At 36.7% G+C, this 19,980-nt stretch overlaps 1 protein-coding gene across 1 annotated transcript in view; it reads right to left on the bottom strand.

The window, feature by feature from the left end:
- Window positions 1-19,980, bottom strand: part of elmo1.L (engulfment and cell motility 1 L homeolog) — a gene marked incomplete at its 5' end in the record, with an annotated part of 145,803 nt that overhangs the window by 92,119 nt on the left and 33,704 nt on the right. Inside the window, 1 exon segment of the mRNA NM_001096183.1 lies at window positions 6,002-6,106. Coding sequence (NP_001089652.1) covers window positions 6,002-6,106 — 105 coding nt within the window.

Here is a 19,980-nt window from a genome sequence, read left to right as displayed (position 1 = left end):
TACGTTGCTTCAAATGAAAGTTCTTTTCTTCTAGTCTAAAGGGGTGGCCTCTGGTACGGTGATCCACTTTATGGGTAAAAAGGTCCCCTGCCATTTGTCTATAATGTCCTCTAATGTACTTGTAAAGTGTAATCATGTCCCCTCGCAAGCGCCTTTTTTCCAGAGAAAACAACCCCAACCTTGACAGTCTACCCTCATAATTTAAGTCTTCCGTCCCTCTAACCAATTTAGTTGCACGTCTCTGCACTCTCTCCAGCTCATTTATATCCCTCTTAAGGACTGGAGTCCAAAACTGAACTGCATACTCCAGATGAGGCCTCACCAAGGACCTATAAAGAGGCATAATTATGTTTTCATCCCTTGAGTTAATGCCCTTTTTTATGCAAGACAGAACTTTATTTGCTTTAGTAGTCACAGAATGACACTGCCCAGAATTAGACAACGTGTTATCTACAAAGACCCCTAGATCCTTTTCATTTAAGGAAACTCCCAACACACTGCCATTTAGTGTATAACTTGCATTTATATTATTTTTGCCAAAGTGCATAACCTTGCATTTATCAACGTTGAACCTCATTTTCCAGTTTGCTGCCCAGTTTTCCAGTTTAGACAGATCACTTTGCAAAGTGGCAGCATCCTGCATGGAACCTATAGTTCTGCACAATTTAGTATCATCTGCAAAAATAGAAACAGTACTTTCAATGCCCACCTCCAGGTCATTAATAAACAAGTTGAAAAGCAAGGGACCTAGTACAGAGCCCTGCGGTACTCCACTAACAACACTGGTCCAATTAGAAAATGTTCCATTTACCACCACTCTTTGTAGTCTATCTTTTAGCCAGTTCTCTATCCAGGTACAAATACTATGTTCCAGGCCAACATTCCTTAATTTAACCAGTAACCTTTTGTGTGGCACTGTATCAAATGCTTTAGCAAAGTCTAAGTAAATCACATCCACTGCCATCCCAGAATCGAGGTCTCTACTTACATTCTCGTAAAAAGAAATTAAGTTAGTCTGGCAAGATCTATTACGCATAAAACCATGCTGGCACAAACTCATAGTATTATGATTTGCTATGAAGTCCAGTATCTTATCCTTTATTAACCCTTCGAAAAGCTTTCCTAATACTGACGTCAGACTAACTGGCCTATAGTTTTGAGGCTGAGAACGGGATCCTTTTTGAATAGAGGCACCACATTAGCAATTCGCCAGTCTCTCGGCACAATGCCAGATCTCAATGAATCCTGAAAAATTAAGTAAAGAGGTTTGGCAATCACAGAGCTAAGCTCGCTAATTACCCTGGGATGAATACCATCTGGCCCTGGACCTTTGTTAATCTTAACATGTTCAAGTCTCTTTTGAATTTCTTCATGTGTGAACCATGCATCATTAGTTGTATTACTAGAATTGGGAGTGTTAAGAAGGAAACCTTCACTTACTGGTTCTTCATTTGTGTACACAGATGAAAAATACGAGTTCAGAATCTGCGCTTTTATTTTGTTTTCATCAACCAGCTGACCCCCCTCTGATAGTAAGGGTCCCACCCCTTCCTGCTTCATTTTTTTACTATTGACATATTTAAAAAATAATTTTGGATTTTTTTTACTGCTTGCTGCAATATCCTTTTCTATAGCAATTTTAGCTTGCCTTATAGCTTCTTTGCATGATTTATTGGCCTCCTTGTACCTTATAAATGTTTCGGCTGTACCAGCTAACTTGAAAGCCTTAAAAGCACGTCTTTTCTTACCCACCTCAACACCAACGCTTCTATTGAACCAAAAAGGTTTTGCTTTGCAACGACGTTCCTTGCTTACAAGTGGAATATACTGACAAGTATATTTATTAAGCAGCATTTTAAAGACTTCCCATTTTTGTTCTGTGTTTAACCCTGTGAAAAGCATTTCCCACTTAATATGTTGCAGAGATGCCCTTATACTGTCAAAGTTTGCACGTCTGAAATTTAGTGTTTTAGTTACTCCCTTATAGAATTGCTTCTGCAACAGAATCTCAAAGGAGACCATGTTATGATCACTATTCCCTAAATGCTCACCCACACAAATGTTAGAGATGAGTTCAGTATTGTTAGTTATTACAAGGTCCAAAAGAGAGTTATTCCTAGTAGGTTCTTGAACGAGCTGGAATAAAAAGTTGTCATTCAGCATATTTACAAACCTACTAGCTTTTTCTGTTTTAGCAACCCCATTACTCCAGTCAATGTCTGGATAATTGAAGTCACCCATAGCAACAACTTGACCCAGCTGTGAAGCCGCTTGTATCTGCAAGAGTAGCTCGGCTTCATACTCGACACTTATACGAGGTGGTTTATAGCATACACCAATGATAATTCTTTTTGATACCTTTTGCCCAGTCGAAATCTCTACCCAGAGTGATTCTACACCCTCACCAGTGCCAGCTATTTTTATTTCTTTAGCGCATGGCTTTAATTCAGGCTTTACATACAAACACACTCCTCCACCCTTTTTAATCCCTCTATCCCTCCTAAAAAGGGTGTAACCATTTAAATTCACAATCCAGTCACATGTTTCATCCCACCAGGTCTCAGTGATACCAATTATATCATAATTTTTAGAGCATGCAATTAATTCTAGGTCTCCCATTTTACCTGACAAACTCCGTGCATTTGCCAGCATACAGCGGAGGTTATTACTTTTACTTTTGAAAATGTGCACATCGACGATTTGTTGATAATATGGGGAGGCACGGAGACACAGTTTGTTGAAATGGTTGCGGAGCTTAATACTCTTGCGAGTCCCGTGCGTTTTACATTTGATATCAATCCCCTGACTATCAATTTTTTGGATGTTGCCCTTACTTTAAATGGTCCAAATATAGATTTTGCACTATACCGCAAACCGACCGACAGAAATGTTCTTTTACATTTCAAAAGTAGCCATCCAATTTCAATGAAAAGATCTCTTCCCATTTCACAATTTTGCAGGGTGTTGAGAAACAACTCGAACCCGGTGGTTCGAGATGGGCAGTTAAAAGAAATGTGGGACAGATTTAAGGAGAGGGGGTACCCAGATAAGATGCTACATGACGCATTAGGGGTGGCTACTAAATGCTGCCAAGAGCCTGCCATTGGGGGGGCTAGACAGCCCAGTGTTGTGTTTAGTACCAAATACAGTCAACACACAAAAAATATGAGTAAATTCATCAGAAAGCAATGGAATATTATTCATTCTGATAATGATTTGGCTAGAATTCTCCCTAATCCCCCACAGGTGTGTTATAAAAGGGGCACCAATTTGCGGGATATATTGGTAAAAAATTACCCCGTGCTGTGTTACAATAATCCAAAACGTACTTGGTTAACCCACGATAAGCCAGGTTGCTACAGATGTCCGACCTGTACCTCATGCCGTTTCATGTCCCCAGGACAATCTTTTTTACATCCCCACACAGGTAAAAGATTTGCTATTAGACATCTTATTACCTGCAATACCACACGTGATTTATTTGATCACATGTCCCTGTGGCTTGTCCTATGTTGGGAAAACTGATTTGACACTAAGATTGAGGATGGATGCACATCGATCCGCAATAAGTACAGCTTTTCGTGATGGGAAAACAGTTAAGCCGGTGGCGAAACATTACCTTGAACAGGGCCATAGACTCCCCACATTCAAGTATATTGGGATCGATCATATTCCACCCCTGAGACGGGGTGGAGACCGATCCAATGCCCTCTTACAAAAGGAGGTATTTTGGATAAAAACCCTAAATACCCTTAGTCCATCAGGTTTAAACGAAAATTGTCCATTAACCTGCTTTCTAAAATAAAGATTTCTATTCAAGTTTCTGGAAATTCACCTATCCTTTTGTTACTTATGGATACCTCGGTGCGACGTTTGTATATAATATGTAACATTTTCTTAAACGTCTGAATATTGTAAATATGTTGCTACAATGAATTTCCTACTCTGCTACTTAATACAGGTTGTCTAGTTGGTAGAATTTAGTACTTGTGCTGTAAAGCGATTTTGTACTATTATTTTTCTCTATTTATTTTTTACAACAGTGTTTTTAATTACACTAAAGGGTTAATATACCTACTTGGTGATTGGTCCTGTCTTCTTCGATCACATGATCCTATAGGCTGCACGTGATTGTGTGAGTGCTTTTCCCTTTCCTTATTTAAGGGTTCATTTTAAAACAATTTGTATCTTGATAAAGGTCCTAGGTACGGACCGAAACGTTGATCTGTTTTAATGTAACCAAATAAAATTATATTTTTATTAAATCCCAGTGTGCACTCATGCTTCGTAGACTTATATACTTATGTTTATATGAGTAGCACCTGGGTGCATCTTTGGATTTCAGTGGAGTGCGGATCACGAAGGACTTTCTATATATATATATATATATATATATATATATATATATATATATATATATATATATATATATATATATATATATATATATATATATATATATATATATATATATATATATATATATATATATATATATATATATATATGGACCTAACTGCGTAAATAGATCTATATCTATCATTCTGCTTAAAGAGATATATTGTGTGAAAAACAAGAATGTGCCAGTGCATTATAATATATTAAATATAAAAGGAAAGTGCTGAAAAAAGTAGTTATTGTAGGATAGGAACCAATCAGCAGCTAGGCTGACCTGATAGGGAACTGAAGTCTCTCTTTGGTTGTGATTGGCGATCCCACTTCTACTGTGCTTCTGGCACAGACTGTTACCGATACACCCACCACTCATTTAAAACAGGGACTGTAGCAGATTTATATGGTGTCCTAATAAATGGCACATTTTTTAATAGCCCAAAGTAAAACCAGCACCAATATTATTCGTTATTGCCTACAATCTTGGTGGGGAAGGGTTCACTTATCCCATATGGCTCATTTAAAACAAACAGAAGGATTGCACTGGAAGTTATAAACTACTTAATTGAACGGTGCCCAAGTAAGTTTTTTCAATTTTGCCAATGGGATTGTACTATAAAAGCATAACTTTAAAAAGGACTTTTTACATCATACAGATACATTCAGTGGGCAGAAAGGTGGTTTAAAGGAAAAAACCCAGTGAAAGAAATCCCTAAAAAATACAGTGCCCACATAACCAGAGGCTTTTGGCATTAATCACCTCGCTATTAGAGGTGTAGTTTTGATGCACTTGCAAACATAACTTCTTATAGTACCAGGAAAGTTAAAGAATCTTATCAAACTGGTATATATATTTAAGTAAATATTGCCCTTTTACATCTCTTGCCTTGATGCACCATTTTGTGATGGTCTGTGTGCTGTCTCAGAGATCACCTGACCAGAAATACTGCAACTCTAACTGTAACAGGAAGAAGAGTGGAAGCAAAAGACAGAACTTTGTTAATTAGCTCACGTGACCTAACATGTATGGTTTGTTTGTGTGCAATGTGAATCCTAGGGTCCTAGGGGGCGGCCCTTATTTTTTAAAATGGTAATTTTCTATTTAGTATTACCCAATGGCACATACTACTAAAAAAGTATATTATTATGAAAAGGGTTTGTTTTCATGAATCAGGGTTTTGCATATGAGCTGTTTTATGCAATATCCTTTTATAGAGACCTACATTGTTGGGGGGGGTATAGTTTTCCTTTAAACAGCCAGATTTCTTAATCAATTTGTCATTATTGGATCCCGGAACAGAATTACTTCATTTCAGAAACTAATTCCTGCTAAAGGAGGAAGTTTCATTATATTAAATTATATGACAGAGACCCACTATAATCACCATGAGGACTTTACAAAGGACTCATGCTGATTAGAGTGGTAGTCTGTCATGTTGTTAGTTGGACAAATTAAATCAAATCTTTAATGTGAAACACAACAATTCTGAAGAAATCTTACTGAAAACCAAAATTGCAACCATACCACTGCTACACATAGGGTCACACTATATACAGTTTCCCATGGATATCATTAAAAAAAGGAATATATGTAGAATAAGTTCCTTACCCTAATGTAGGCATCCTGATGATGCTTGGCAAAATAAAGCATATTGTCAAGAGCCAACATTCCTGGTGGTGTGTGTGTAAAATCCAAAGCAGGATTCACATTATTCTGTTAGGAGAAACAATTGGCAACATTAGAATATTTTGTATACCAAAATTAAATTCATATATGTCTATATGTCAATCCATATATGTCTAATATGACAGATATTGAATATAACTGATAATAACTGAGAAAAAACAAGATCAATTGCGTGCTTACATATTTGAAACATACATATTTAAAACATAATTTGCTACTAAATAACAAGATAAAGGTAGACAAACTACTTTAAAGCAATAATGTAAAACATTAACACCCAAATGTAATAAAAGGTACCAAGTTTTGCACCAAGGAGCAATAACCCATAGCAACCAATAAGATGTTTGCATAAGTGACCAGTAAATGCTACCTGCTGATTGGTTGCTATGGGTTACTGCTCCTGGGCAAACTTAATGCCTTTTATTAAATAACCCCTTAAGGGGCATATTTATTATGCTGTATAACCTGAAATTTGTTGAAAAAATGGTGTACAATAAATTGCAAATTTATCAAGGTAATGTGTGTAATTTTACACCATGCAAACGCCAGATTTGCTATGGGTAACATTACCGGTGATGTTTGTCTCCAATAAATATGCTCTTAAATGTATTTTGCACCATTGGGATAATCCACTAGGTGCCACTACATTGTTTGATATGCATGCAAGTGGTAGGGATCTCTATGGTGGGTTATCAGATCAAAAATGGGCATACAAAACATGTGATCCTAGCATGTGTATCATGAGACCAGAAATAAAAGTTGGTAACAAGCCTCTTCTGAACTTCAGGTATAATTGTTGATACTTATTGTTTGGATGCGTGTACTGATGGTAAGTGTTAATACCTTAATCCCTTACCATTGTTCTCCAGTGCAGTTAATATTTTTCTGACAATCTCAATAGTGTTAACTGAAAATTAATCTTTTTTTAAATATAAAAACATTTTACTGTATTTTAATAAATTTAATTATTTCATTACCAGTCCTAACAATATTAAACTGAAATGTCTACTTGCAAAAAAAAAAAAATATTTAATTAAATCAAACAGAACTACTACACAGATGCTGCCTGCAGCTATAATTGGTAAGGATGGCTGTATTCTTCAATTACATTAAGGAGATCACAACCAAGACATCTATCAGCACTAACTGAGCATTAAAAGTTTTTGCAATCTAAACATTGCTCTCAGATTACCACAATATTATAACCCATGCAACCGCTTTTCTAAATCGTCAAAACAAGCAGCATTGCAGAGATGGAAAATTATTATATATTAGGTACCATAATTAAGTTTAGCTCTATTTGCCATTAATATATTGTTACCCATTAGTTTTCCAAATATATAGCCATTACACATATACCCTACTGAGTGAAATGCATTTACTGTTAACTGCTGTTGTACACTGACTGGTCTGAAGGGATGTTGGAAATGAAGAATGCTATGTTATTTGAAGCATTTTATGAAATATCTTGCCACAGAGAGCTTGATGGCTGGTTACTTGATATATTTTATCTTTATCCACATGGCAGATATCAAGCAGATGTAATATGAATCCTGTCTGTAAATGACATTTCTGACACATGGTTCTATTAAAAAAATCATAACTTGATAAAAGTTGATGAGTATGGCATTATTCAGCAAGATAAGACAAAAACAAATACAGAAAATACAGAAATAAGGTGAGACAAATGAGGCATATGGTTATTTTACACTGAGAACAAAACCAGACAGGACTGGAATGTCAAATGCACTATTGGTTTGTTATTTTAAGTAACCTTCTTTATACTTTTCTTTTTATATCAAAGGAGGTGCTGATGTTTTAATTAAGTTTTACATGGGTAAAAGTACCTGTTTTAAAAGTTTTGAGCTTTAACTTTTATGTTCTGCACTTTAAAGGAATTCTGGTACCATTTTAAATTTCTATTGGGTCATCACATGGACCTTATGTCCCAAGCATGGTATACTGGAATACAGGTTGCAATTTAATTTAATAAAATACAGTTCCCCTGGATACTGGGTCCAGGGGATTATCCCTTTATGTGATGCAGTGGATTAAGCTGTACAATAAGGGGCATATTTATCATGCTGTGTAAAAAGTGAAGAATGAAACATTAAGCGGCAGATTTATCAAGCGTCGAATTTTTGAAGTAGAAAACACTTCGAAATTTGAACATCTAATTGAAAAACTTTGACTTCGAATATCGAAGTCGAAGTATTTTTCAGCAAAATTGGCCATCCTTCGATCGAAGTAAAATCGTTCGAATGATTCGAAGGATTTAAGCGATCGATCAAAGGATTTTACTTCAACCTCTAAAGACTAGAAAAATGTTGTAGAAGGTCCCCATAGGCAGGTTTAAGATGGTGAAGTATTGAAGTCGATTTTCGAATCGAAGTCGAAGTATACTATTCGATGGTCGAAGTAACCTATTCGATGGTTGAAGTATCCAAAAACTTACTTTAAAATTCAAAGTTTTTTTCTTCACAAATTCACTTCAACCCTTAGTAAATCTGCCCCTAACTGTGATGTTGTCCACAGCAACCAATCAGCAATAAGATTTCAAAAGTTAAGGTCCCCCCAACAGGCTTCTCCAATTGATATCTGGCCGAAAGCCGGCCATATGTTAATCGGGCAGGTTTAAATATCCCATCGGATCAAGGACCACATCGGTTCTCTAATCAGTGAGAGCCAATCGTTGGGCCCTTAGGCCCACGATCTGATCAGCCCACCTCAAGGTCTCTATGTATAATCAGCTTTAGAAAACATAAGCAAAGCTCGGATTTGTTGCTACTTTTTAGGGCAGGACTCCATGGACGATTCTGCCGCACTGCACAAAAACTGTCACGTCGGATGCGACGGAAATAAGGTAAGTAATTCTATTGTCGGATCATGTCGCAGCATTGATGTGACGCAACACGACAGTCGGATGCAGACGCTGCATGCTTTGTCTGCATCCAACAGTCATGTCGCTTTAACAATGCGACACGATGCGACAATAGCATTACTTTACCTTATTTCCGTCGCATCCGACGTGATGCCTGTGTTTTTGAGCAGCGCGTTGGATCTCGACGGAATCGTCCGTGGAGTCCTGCCCTTACATAGCATGATAAATAGACTCCACTATGTATCAAGAATATCAATAACAATAGTATCAAGAGACATCGCCACTCATCCTAAACCCTAGTTAATATGACATGTCCCCTTTAATTTTTGCTTGACTGGCATTGACTAGTGGTTTGCTTGCATTTTTTGGGTACCAATGTGCTCTGCATTTTTTAGTAGTATAAGAAATGGGAAGTGTGAACACCAATCATACCTGCATGTCACCGAGCAATTTGCTGTTTAGGGACTTGGATGTGTTTATTATTTCCACAGACGCACAAGTAGAAGAGCATTAAAAGTTGCAAAAAACTTGAATTTTTGTTCAAGCACAGGGCACCGTCTTTCCTCTACACCTTGTGATGGATTAAAAATCCAGCTTATTCAGCTGAGCACAGTATAAGGTATCAGTATATTGATCCAGCAACTCCAAATGAAGTTCAGCTTCATTCACTGAAAAAAATCTTGACTTTAAAAAGTGAACTAATTTTGCCATTTGTAAAAATCAAATGTGAAACAAGGGTACGGCATTCATTTGCTACAGGTGACCTTATAAAGATAATTAAAGTGATGTTATATATTACACACCATCTGACAAGCACTCATTAAGTACATTCCCTAGATTGGTAAACATTAATTTTAGTTGTTTGGCTGTCTACAATGTTAGCATGTTTGAAAAGTTTAAAAGACCAGTAACAATTGTTTCTACTTAACGAAAAAAAAAACACCAAGACAGTTTTAACTTTAAATTTGCAGTTTTATTAAGAAATTTCTTACCGATTCTCTGCTTGCGCAGAGAATCCATTGTGTGGCACTCAATTTCTCCTCCCTGCCTTCTGTAAGAGATAACCAGGGAGGAGAAATTGAGTGCCGCATGATGGATCGTCGCCCTGTCGCCGTTTCTGAAGAGGAGTGCAAGCAGAGAATCGGTAAGTAACATCTTAATAAAGACTTTGCAAATTTAAAGTTAAAACTGCCTTGGTGTTTTGTTTTTTTTTTGTTGAAATTTCATTTTTTTTTGTTCAGATTAGAAATTTCTAGTTTTTTTATGGTCAAAACTGTCAAATTCGACTTGGGAGTTCAAACCAGTGCAACTAGCATCAGAATTTAATAATCAGCCCTGTAGAATCATCTTAAATTGCAGACAAACCTAATTTTCTGCTTGATAATTTGCGACGACTCCTAAGCCTAGCTTCTCAACAGCTGCTCAGAGCCCACTGAGCATGTGAGTGTCACAGACACTTTCCAAGATGTTGACCCCCTGTGACAAGTTTGAAGTCCTGGATCATTGCTGCTATTGACAAGCTGAAAATTTAGGCTGGTGCAATAAATTCAGTATATAAAACATGGCATTTTTAGCCCTATTCATTTTTAGGGTTTAGTTCTCCTTTAAGTCAATGGGAGACATCCAGTGATGAATTTGGAGTTGTTTGCAGCCTTCCTGACATTCGAGTTTTTTTGGAGAAAAAACTTGAATCAGGGTTTTTAAATTATAATCTAATTCGATTCAAATTTGAGTTTAGTTTTTGGGTAGATCCTTTAGTTTCAAAAATTAGATTTTTAAATTTTGATGTTTATGGGAGTTTTAAAAAAAACTGACGAATCGAAATTCAACCCATAAATGTGCCCCTAAATCTGCTAAAAAAAATTTGAACATGCAATAACCCAATAGGATTGTTTTGCTACCAATATGGATTAATGCAACATAGTTCCCATGAAGTACAAGGTACTGTTTTATTATCAGAGAGAAAATGGAAATCATTTTTAAAAATTGCCCGCTATGTAAATCCGGCCCTGTCCATTGTGCAGCAGCAGAGGACACAATGAAGTCATATTCTTACTGTGTGTCATAGGCTGTAAGGAGGGAAGTCCAGGGATCTATTGACCCAGATGCAAATAACATAGCACTAACCACACCCCCTGTGTCTGGGGAATAGCTGCGTTTTGCACTTCATGCTAAAACATATAGAAGACTACACTGGTTTCTATGGGGTCCGTTTACTAAAGCGCAGTAAAAATATGCGTACAAAATATAGACATATTTGTCACCGAATATGTTTTTGGCCAGTTTAATAACCTGCGGTAAATATAAATTTGCGAATTTTCTTGCGCAAGAATATGTTTTGCCAGTTATCGCATTTGCTTAAAATAACACCAGGTACACATTAATGCCTGGTTTACTAAACAGCGAAATGTACAAAAGACAAAATTAAGGCCAGAATATTCTCAAAATTTTACCGCCATCTATAAAGTGCCAGTAATTAATTTTTTCCCCAAAAAATTCTCAAGGGGACAGGAAATATCTCATAACACCTTGTTTTACCCATCATTCTGTTCCTGTTGCCATTCCTGACTGAAAAAGAGAAGTGACAGATAATCAAAGATGTTTTGGATTATTCTTTTGTCTGCTTCTACAGCAGCTTTTTCAGCTGAAAGACGGTTTATTATAGCTAGGAGGGACCAAAGGCTTCGTCAGCCTAGATTAAACTACATTTATATTATGCACACAGATGTATTGGTAAAACTTGTTTATGAATTTTATTTATATGATTCTATTCTATTGGCAGTGACTGGATGTATTGAAATGTGGATTTATATGATGCATGCATGTTTGATAAAAAATCAGTCTACTGTGTTGTTGATAATATCTATAACGTTTAGCAGTTTTGAAGATACATATCTGGCCATGAATCATGCCATAATAAACGCCATAAAACAAGACTATTTTATAGCATAAATATTTGCAAACTTAATTTGTCATCAGAAAATTTGCAACTCGCTAAAATTACCGATAACGTAAGATGGTTCGTTAACGTATTAACCACAAGTGATCGGAATGACTTCTGAGCGCATCGATGTTTTAGTAAACTTAGTCGCTGCGAATATTCTGCCGGAAAATTATTCGCAGCGATAACATGCGAAAACTTAAAAGTCAAATTTAACGCACTTAGTAAACGGACCCCTATGTAGTACTTATCTGAACAAATTCTAAACTATCTAACATATTGATGTTACAGCTCTTAAAAGGGTTGCTCACCTTTGAGATAACTTTTAGTATGATATAAAGAGTTATATTGTGAGACAATTTGCAATTTGTTTTCATTTTTTATTATTGAAGGTTTTTAAGTTATTTCGTTTTTTATTCAGAAGCTCTTCAATTTGCATCCGGTAACGATTACCCTAGCAACCATGCATTGATTTAAATAAGAGACTGAAATATGAATAGGAGAGGCCTAAATAGAAAGATCAGTAATAAAAAGTAACAATAACAATACATTGGTAGCCTTACAGAGCATCTCAAAAATGCAGAGTCAGAAGAAAAAGGCAAATAACGATAAAAAAATAAATAATAAAAACCAATTGAAAAGTTGCTTAGAATTGGCAGTTCTATAACATAATAATATTAAAGGTGAACTACCCCTTTAACATTTAATAGGACTGACATGCAAGATCAACTTGCCAACTCTAAAATACATGTGCTCGATGACTACTTTGGTGGCACAGAAAACAATGGAAATATAAATCTGAACTGCTTGATATTCAGCAATCATGCAACTGTATGGTAAATTAACCACCATATGGCACTTTTAGGTTGAATTGTAGCAGATTAGACTAATATGCTAAATTGTTCTACTGTTTCTTTGGGATGCAGTGTATGGTACAATTTATAGTTTGCTGCACATAAAACAATGAAAGTTATTCTCCCTGTAAGTTACACATGGCATAAGCCCAAAGAAGTGTCACATACTGAATGCATTTGGTAGGTCAAAGATTTAGTGAATCCTTGTAGAAGCTGTATTTCAGGTTAAAGGGGTGATTAAGTCAGCACAGTTTATTGCTCTGTTTTGGTAGAAAAGCTCATTTATGTCAAACAGATGAAATATTGCTGTGCCTGCGGCTTACGATTTTCAAAAAACTTTCAGTAAATTAGTTCTGTGGGACAGCAATTACCTGGATATACTCAATTCAAAGCTATAAACTGGTCCGTTTATACCTGGTGATGATAACCTTTAAAACTTGAAAAAAAAGTGGCAGTGCATGGTGTGCAGAGACCCACTATAAGAGTTTTTGTATATTATCAGTTTTTAGTAATCTTACACATGGAAATTTTAACCTGTATTCCTGGGAATACAGCTCAGTGTACATGTCTACATTTTAACTGTGTTGGGCATTTTCATGCCCTCCTAACGCCACAGCAGACAAGTTTAACTTTTGCTTTGCAGTGAAATTCACAGAAAAATCAGGGATGCCCTAAATCCAGGGTCAATCCGTGGGCTGCTGCCGCCTGAGGCAGCAACCCTATGCCACCCACCTCTCCCTCTCCGCGCTTAAAAGTTTAGTGTGGGAGCGGGTCAAAAGGGGTGGTATCGCTAGTGCAACGAGCGCATACTGCGATTTCTGCACTAGCAGAGCCAAATTAAAAAACGGAAATTCGGCTCTTAAAGTTACAGGAGGTGGCTTTTAGCCGCCCCTTGTAACTGGCCGTTCACTGCAACAAAAATCTACTAAAATAGAGTGGCATGCTGGGATTGAATCCTCATGACAAGGTATATGTACAGTTAGGCCAATAAATCTTTTTCTAATTTTGGTTCTGTACATTACCCCAATGAATTTTAAATGAAAAAAACTCAGATGCAATTGAACTACAGACTTTCAGCTTTAATTCAGTGGGTTGAACAAAAAGATTGCATAAAAATATGAGGAACTTAAGTCTTTTTTTTAACACAATCACTTAATTTCAGGGGCTCAAAAGCAAATGGACAAGTTAAAAAAACTGAAAATAAAATGTTCATTTCTAATACTTGGATAAAAACCCTTGGCTGGCAATGACAGACTGAAGTCATGAACTCATGGACATCACCAGATTCTGGGTTTCCTCCTTTTTAATGCTCTGCCAGGCCTTTACTGCTTCGGCTTTCAGTTGCTGTTTGTTTGTGGGCCTTTCTGTCTGAAGTTTAGTCTTCAACAAGTGAAATGCATGCTCAATTGGATTCAGATCAAGTGACTGACTTGGCCATTCAAGAATATTCCACTTCTTTGCTTTAATAAACTCCTGGGTTGCTTTGGCTGTATGTTTTGTGTCATTGTCCATTTGCATTATGAAAAGTCTCCCAATCAATTTGACTGCATTTAGCTGGATTTGAGCAGACCGTATGTCTCTAAACACCTCAAAATTAATTTGGCTGCTTCTGTCCTGTCATATCATGGATAAACACTAGTGTCCAAGCCATCACACTGCCTCCGCCATGTTTTATAGATGATGTGGTATGCTTTGGATCATGAGCTGTTCCGCGCCTTCTCCATACTTCTGGTAGAGGTTGATCTTGGTTTCAGCTGTCCAAAAAATGTTTTTCCAGAACTGTGCTGGCTTTTTTAGATGTTTTTAAGCAAAGTCCAATCTAGCCTTTCTATTCTTGATGCTTATGAGTGGCTTGCACCTTGCAGTGCACCCTCTGTATTTACTTTAATGCAGTCTTCTCTTTATGGTAGACTTGGATATCAGGGCTTTCTCTTCACCATGGAAATGATTCCGAGATTATCCACCACTGTTGTCTTCCATGGATGTCCAGGTCTTTTTGCGTGGTTGAGTTCACCAGTGCTTTCTTTCTCAGGATGTACCAAACTGTAGATTTTGCCACTCCTAATATTGTAGAAATTTCTCGGATGGGTTTTTTCTGTTTTTGCAGCTTAAAGATGGCTTCTTTCACTTGCATGGAGAGCTCCTCTGACCGCTTGTTGTCTGTTCACTGCAAAATCTTCCACATACAAGCACCCCCCCCCCCCCCTCGAATCAGCTCCAGGGCTTTTATCTGCTTCATTGATAATGACATAACAAAGGAATTGCACACAACTGTCCATGTAACAGCCTTTGAGTGAATTGTCCAATTGCTTTAGAGCCCCTGAAATTAAGTGATTGTGTTAAAAAAAAGGCTTTAGTTCCTCACAATTTTATGCAATCTTTTTGTTCAACCCACTGAATTAAAGATGAAAGTCTTCAGTTCAACTGCATCTGGATTGTTTCATTTAAAATTAATTGTGGTGATGTACAGAACCAAAATTAGAAAAAAGTTGTCTATCCAAAGATTTATGGGCCTTACTGTATGTACATATGTATATGAGAATAAATATACATATTTAAATAAATTAATCCTTGGTCAACTCTACTACAGAACCAGCACACTGGGTTCTACATTGTTGTGTTAAGGAGACAAAACATTTTTAAATTGTACACAGTGCCACAATGCTTTTATAGAACGTAGTTAAACAATTTCACAATAAATAAATGATGGTCTATAACATCAACTAATAATACTGGTTTCAGTTGCATCTGTCCAAACAAAAATCAGTCTGCTAAAACAAAATTTACCAGCCATCTGGATTAAGCATCTGTTCTGAAAACATAAACCACAACTGTCAGTTCTGCATTAATAAATCAGATTTGAATGTCATTCTTTCTTGCCATAACAAAACAAGGTCTCGAGTCCCAGAAAACACTGTAACACTATTAACGCAAGCTTTGTTTATTCGAGATATAGAAAAATTACAATGTAATTCAATATACTTTTAATGCACACATACGGCAAATAAGACTAGGTGCTAATTATCATCAAAAGAACTGCTCCCTAGCATTTACATTTAACATATGCATTTAATAAAATAATTTGGCATATATGAAATAATAATCAATATAGATAAAACAAATTGCACATCTTGTTTTATGTCTTGGTAATTCAAATAAAAATTAATAGGAGTTACAGATCCACCAGTCATTGGTCCTGCTAGAAAGATCTGCTCAAGATGAGATACAGACTATGCTGCTCTGGGATAGGTTTACAGAGCAAGCATGTAAGGTGAAGGTTATAAAAGCTGTGCAGCATAGAGCTATATTATTAGACATCATTTTTATTGATGGAACATAGTAGGAAACACAAGCAAGTTTCTCATTCAAAACTTGTTTCGTACTACAGTACATAGAAGAGGTGTTTCAGGTAAAAGTCTAAGACGCCAAAACATATTTCAGCAGCACTCCGATACAGTAAAAATATAATTTATTTGTGCAACAGGTGAAGCAACGTTTCGGGTATGACCAGCCCTTTATCAAGACTTCAGGTACAAAAAGTCTAAGAAGAACACTGTAGAATATTGGTCTAAGATTTTTTTTAGATGATGGACCTTCCTTTGTTATTAGGAGAGGTAAAAACATAGAATCTTGTGTTTATATTCCTCAAAACCACATGTAGAGAGATCTACGTGGCTTAAATGTCATGGTATCTATAAGTATGGGAGAAAAAAGGGTAAATTGTGCATTGTTCCAAGAGTTACTTTAAACAAAGTACATGACAGTGTTATGATATTAAACCATATGACTATGAAGATTTTCATTCATCCAGGTCATGGTATATCTAATACAAGTAATTCAAAAATAAAGATGTTTCACTGCTCATCCGAGCAGCTTCTTCAGTTCAACTAACTGGTGTGTGACATCTGAAATTCACAGAGGTGTTGATTCTGTGTAGTTACTGTGATAGGATTACCAATGTGTCATTCAACTCCTAGAAAAAGGTGTAACTTGTGAGAGTTGCATAAATGGATGTGTGAAGTGTTCTGAAATCTCCAGGGTACAGATGTCAGAAGAGCATTGTATGTAGCAGACAGATGGTGTCGAAGGCCCCCGCCTCTGTTCAGGGATGGTTTCTCCACCTTGACACAAATCGCCTCTTTTACGCCTCTTTCAAACCAGCGATTTTCTTTATCCAAGATTTGGACATTGCTATCTTCAAAGGAGTGTCCCTTGTCTATTAGGTTTAGAAAGACAGCCGAGTCTTGCCCTGTAGAGTTTGCCCACCTATGCTGAGCCATTCGCTTGATCAGCAGTTGTTTTGTCTCCCCAATGTATACATCAGTGCACTCCTTGCTACACTGGATTGCATATACCAAATTGCTTTATTTTTCTTTAGGCGTTGGATCCTTAGGGTGTACAAGTTTTTGTCTCAGTGTGTTGCTAGGTTTGAAAAACACAGGGACGTGGTGTTTGTTGAAAATCCTCCCGAGTTTCTCCGACACTCCAGCTACATATGGGATGACTGTTTTGCCTACTATGTGTCTCCGGGCGGTTATTTATTTTGGTGTTCCTGTTGGGCTTGATATTAAACCATATTTTAACTGGTTATCTATGAGTGTCATATTTGAGAACCTGTTAATGTGGGTTTTAACATGTAGGTAGGACCAAAAGAAAAAGCAGGTTTGAGGTTTAGGTTTTTGGAACATATACTGGTTATAGAGCAAACAGCCAATAAATTGACCATAATGAAACATGTGATTAACAAACATGGAGCGCATGCCAAAAGTACAAATTATACACAAACATATTAGTAGAAAATATTAGAATAATAGATTATCAACCTCTGAAGTCAATTAGGCTTATTGAATGAGGTATACATCAGGAATGGGAAGTCTCTTGAATATAGGTAACTGTTTGAATAGTTCTGTGTACAGATGTGGGAACCGTTATCTGGAAACCCATTATCCAGGAAGCTCCAAATTACAGGAAGAGTCATCAAATGCACAATTTCAGCCTACCGTTTTAGCTGGATACATATGACGAGTGTGATAGTTAAAAATCCAAACTTATTGAAATATAAAGTTCAAATTGTGGCATAAATACACATGGATGCTGCAGGCAGGGGGGAGCATGGCTCGATGTGTTTCGTGACTATGCTAGTCACTGCCGCAAGAAGCCGGGCTTCTTGAGGAAGTGACTCCCTCTCTCCAGGATTCGTGTTCCCCTTCAGTGTGACTTTTCCAAACTACAGGAAGGTAGCCTCCCATACACTTCATTCTATCCACATTTTTAAAAAATGATTTCCTTTTCCCCTGTAATAAAATACCTCAAAACTGAGATATAATAAATTCTTATTGGATGAAAAACAAGCCTATTGGGTTTATTTAATGTTTAAATGATTTTTTTGTAGACTTGAGGTATGAACATCCAAACTACAGAAAAATCCATTATCCGGAAAACCCCAGGTCCCAAACATTCTGGATAATAGGTCTAATATGTGTACTGTATTTCTGTTTGCTTCTTTAGCTAACATGGTACAATGTTAACAATGTCTCAAAAGCTTTCAGAAAAGATTTATATACCTATTTTTTAAGAAATGCTGCATGAAATGCACATAAGGCAAGCTTACTCGCTCTTCATAATTTTCACAATTGTTTGTATTATCGATTTTAACATGAATGAAAGAATTCTACAGTTATGGATTTATGATGATTGCTGCATCACAGGGGTGCAGTACTGTTGGGGTACCAGTTGTACAATTCTACTGTAGGCTAGTATACAACATGAAGCCCAGGGGAACACAAGGCAACTGCACATAGCATGTCTTATACAGAGCTATTCACCAGTCCCTGTCATATACATGAACGTGCCAGTATCATTTAATTAATTTAGTAGATTCTTTTTGTAACAGTATCACTTGCTTTATTCCTGTGTAAAAGATCATCATCAGCTCTTGATGACGTACATGCATGAAGTGGAAAAAACAGTAAAGTAGTAGTAAATTAATATTCCCAACTCAGACAGTGTGGCTCATTTATAAACACTGGGCAAATTTGCATCTGGGCAGGAACCCATGGCAACCAATCAGATGAATGTTTTCAGTGCTCAGCTTGCAGCTGGCTGAAAAAAAGTAATCGCTTATTGGTTGCCATGGGTAACTGCCTTGATGCATATTTGCCCATTGTTTATAAATGAGCCCCTGTAAGTTCTTACACAGAGAACCCTTACACCTTATCTTGGGTTATTTATGCTAGTTTATTTTGAAGATAGTTTTCCTCTTTGTTAACCCCCAATACATTGTAAAGCATAAGGTGTAATACAGCCTAGGACAAGAGCTTAAATGATCATGGTTCCAACATAATCTGCACAAATTTTCATGTTTACACTTAAGCACTATACAATTTGTGAATAACAACTCTGAACTCGAAGCAGAAAAGGATTTCAATTGCTTTCTACATTTTTGTTGTCTGTTCACATAATATCACATATCATATTGTTTAAATGTTTTTTTTCGAAATTATCATGATGCAAGCATCAACATCTGAGAGCAAAATGTGTAAACAACCACATGAATTGCAAAATTGCAATACTGGTAAAGGATCCATTATTTGGAAACCCATTATCCAGAAAGATCCAAATTGTGCCATCTCCCATAGACTCCACTTAAAAGGAGAAGGAAACCCTGTAGAAAATCTACAGCACCCGAAATATCTACCCGCAACCCAAAGGGTACTGCAGGTTTTTGCAGGTAACCCGCGGGTATCCGACCTGCTGCAGGACTCTATCACAGAGCATACTGCTGTTTCCAGCAACACCACAGATCAGAGAGCCCTAGATGCTCTTTTATTTTGTGATGATGTAATTTATGAAATGATACTTTTTCTTAACCATTTCTACTGCAAATTAACACGCATCAGCAAAAGTACAAAAAACAAATCTAAAAGCAACTTGTATCTAAATGGTTGTTATTATATGAGATATGATTGCATTCATCTCCATCTGAAAACAAGTGTTTTTGATGCAATTCTCACGGTTTAAACTAAAAACATTATTTTATTTTTTGAACTTATAACTGTGGAATTTTTAAATTTGCAGAAGGGGGTCAAAGATCACCCTAGTGAGGATGCTACAGCATACTACCAATATGGCAAGCACCAGATTCTCGTCAAGTGCACCAGCTATGGAAGCAACTGTGCACTAGAAATTACAGGTCTACCAGTGTATTGCAACATATTGCTGTATG

This window comes from Xenopus laevis, chromosome 6L (assembly GCF_017654675.1).
Source record: "Xenopus laevis strain J_2021 chromosome 6L, Xenopus_laevis_v10.1, whole genome shotgun sequence".
Classification (NCBI taxonomy): domain Eukaryota; kingdom Metazoa; phylum Chordata; class Amphibia; order Anura; family Pipidae; genus Xenopus; species Xenopus laevis.
The sequence above is the reverse complement of the archived record's forward strand: the minus strand, read 5'-3'. Positions and strand labels throughout refer to the sequence as shown.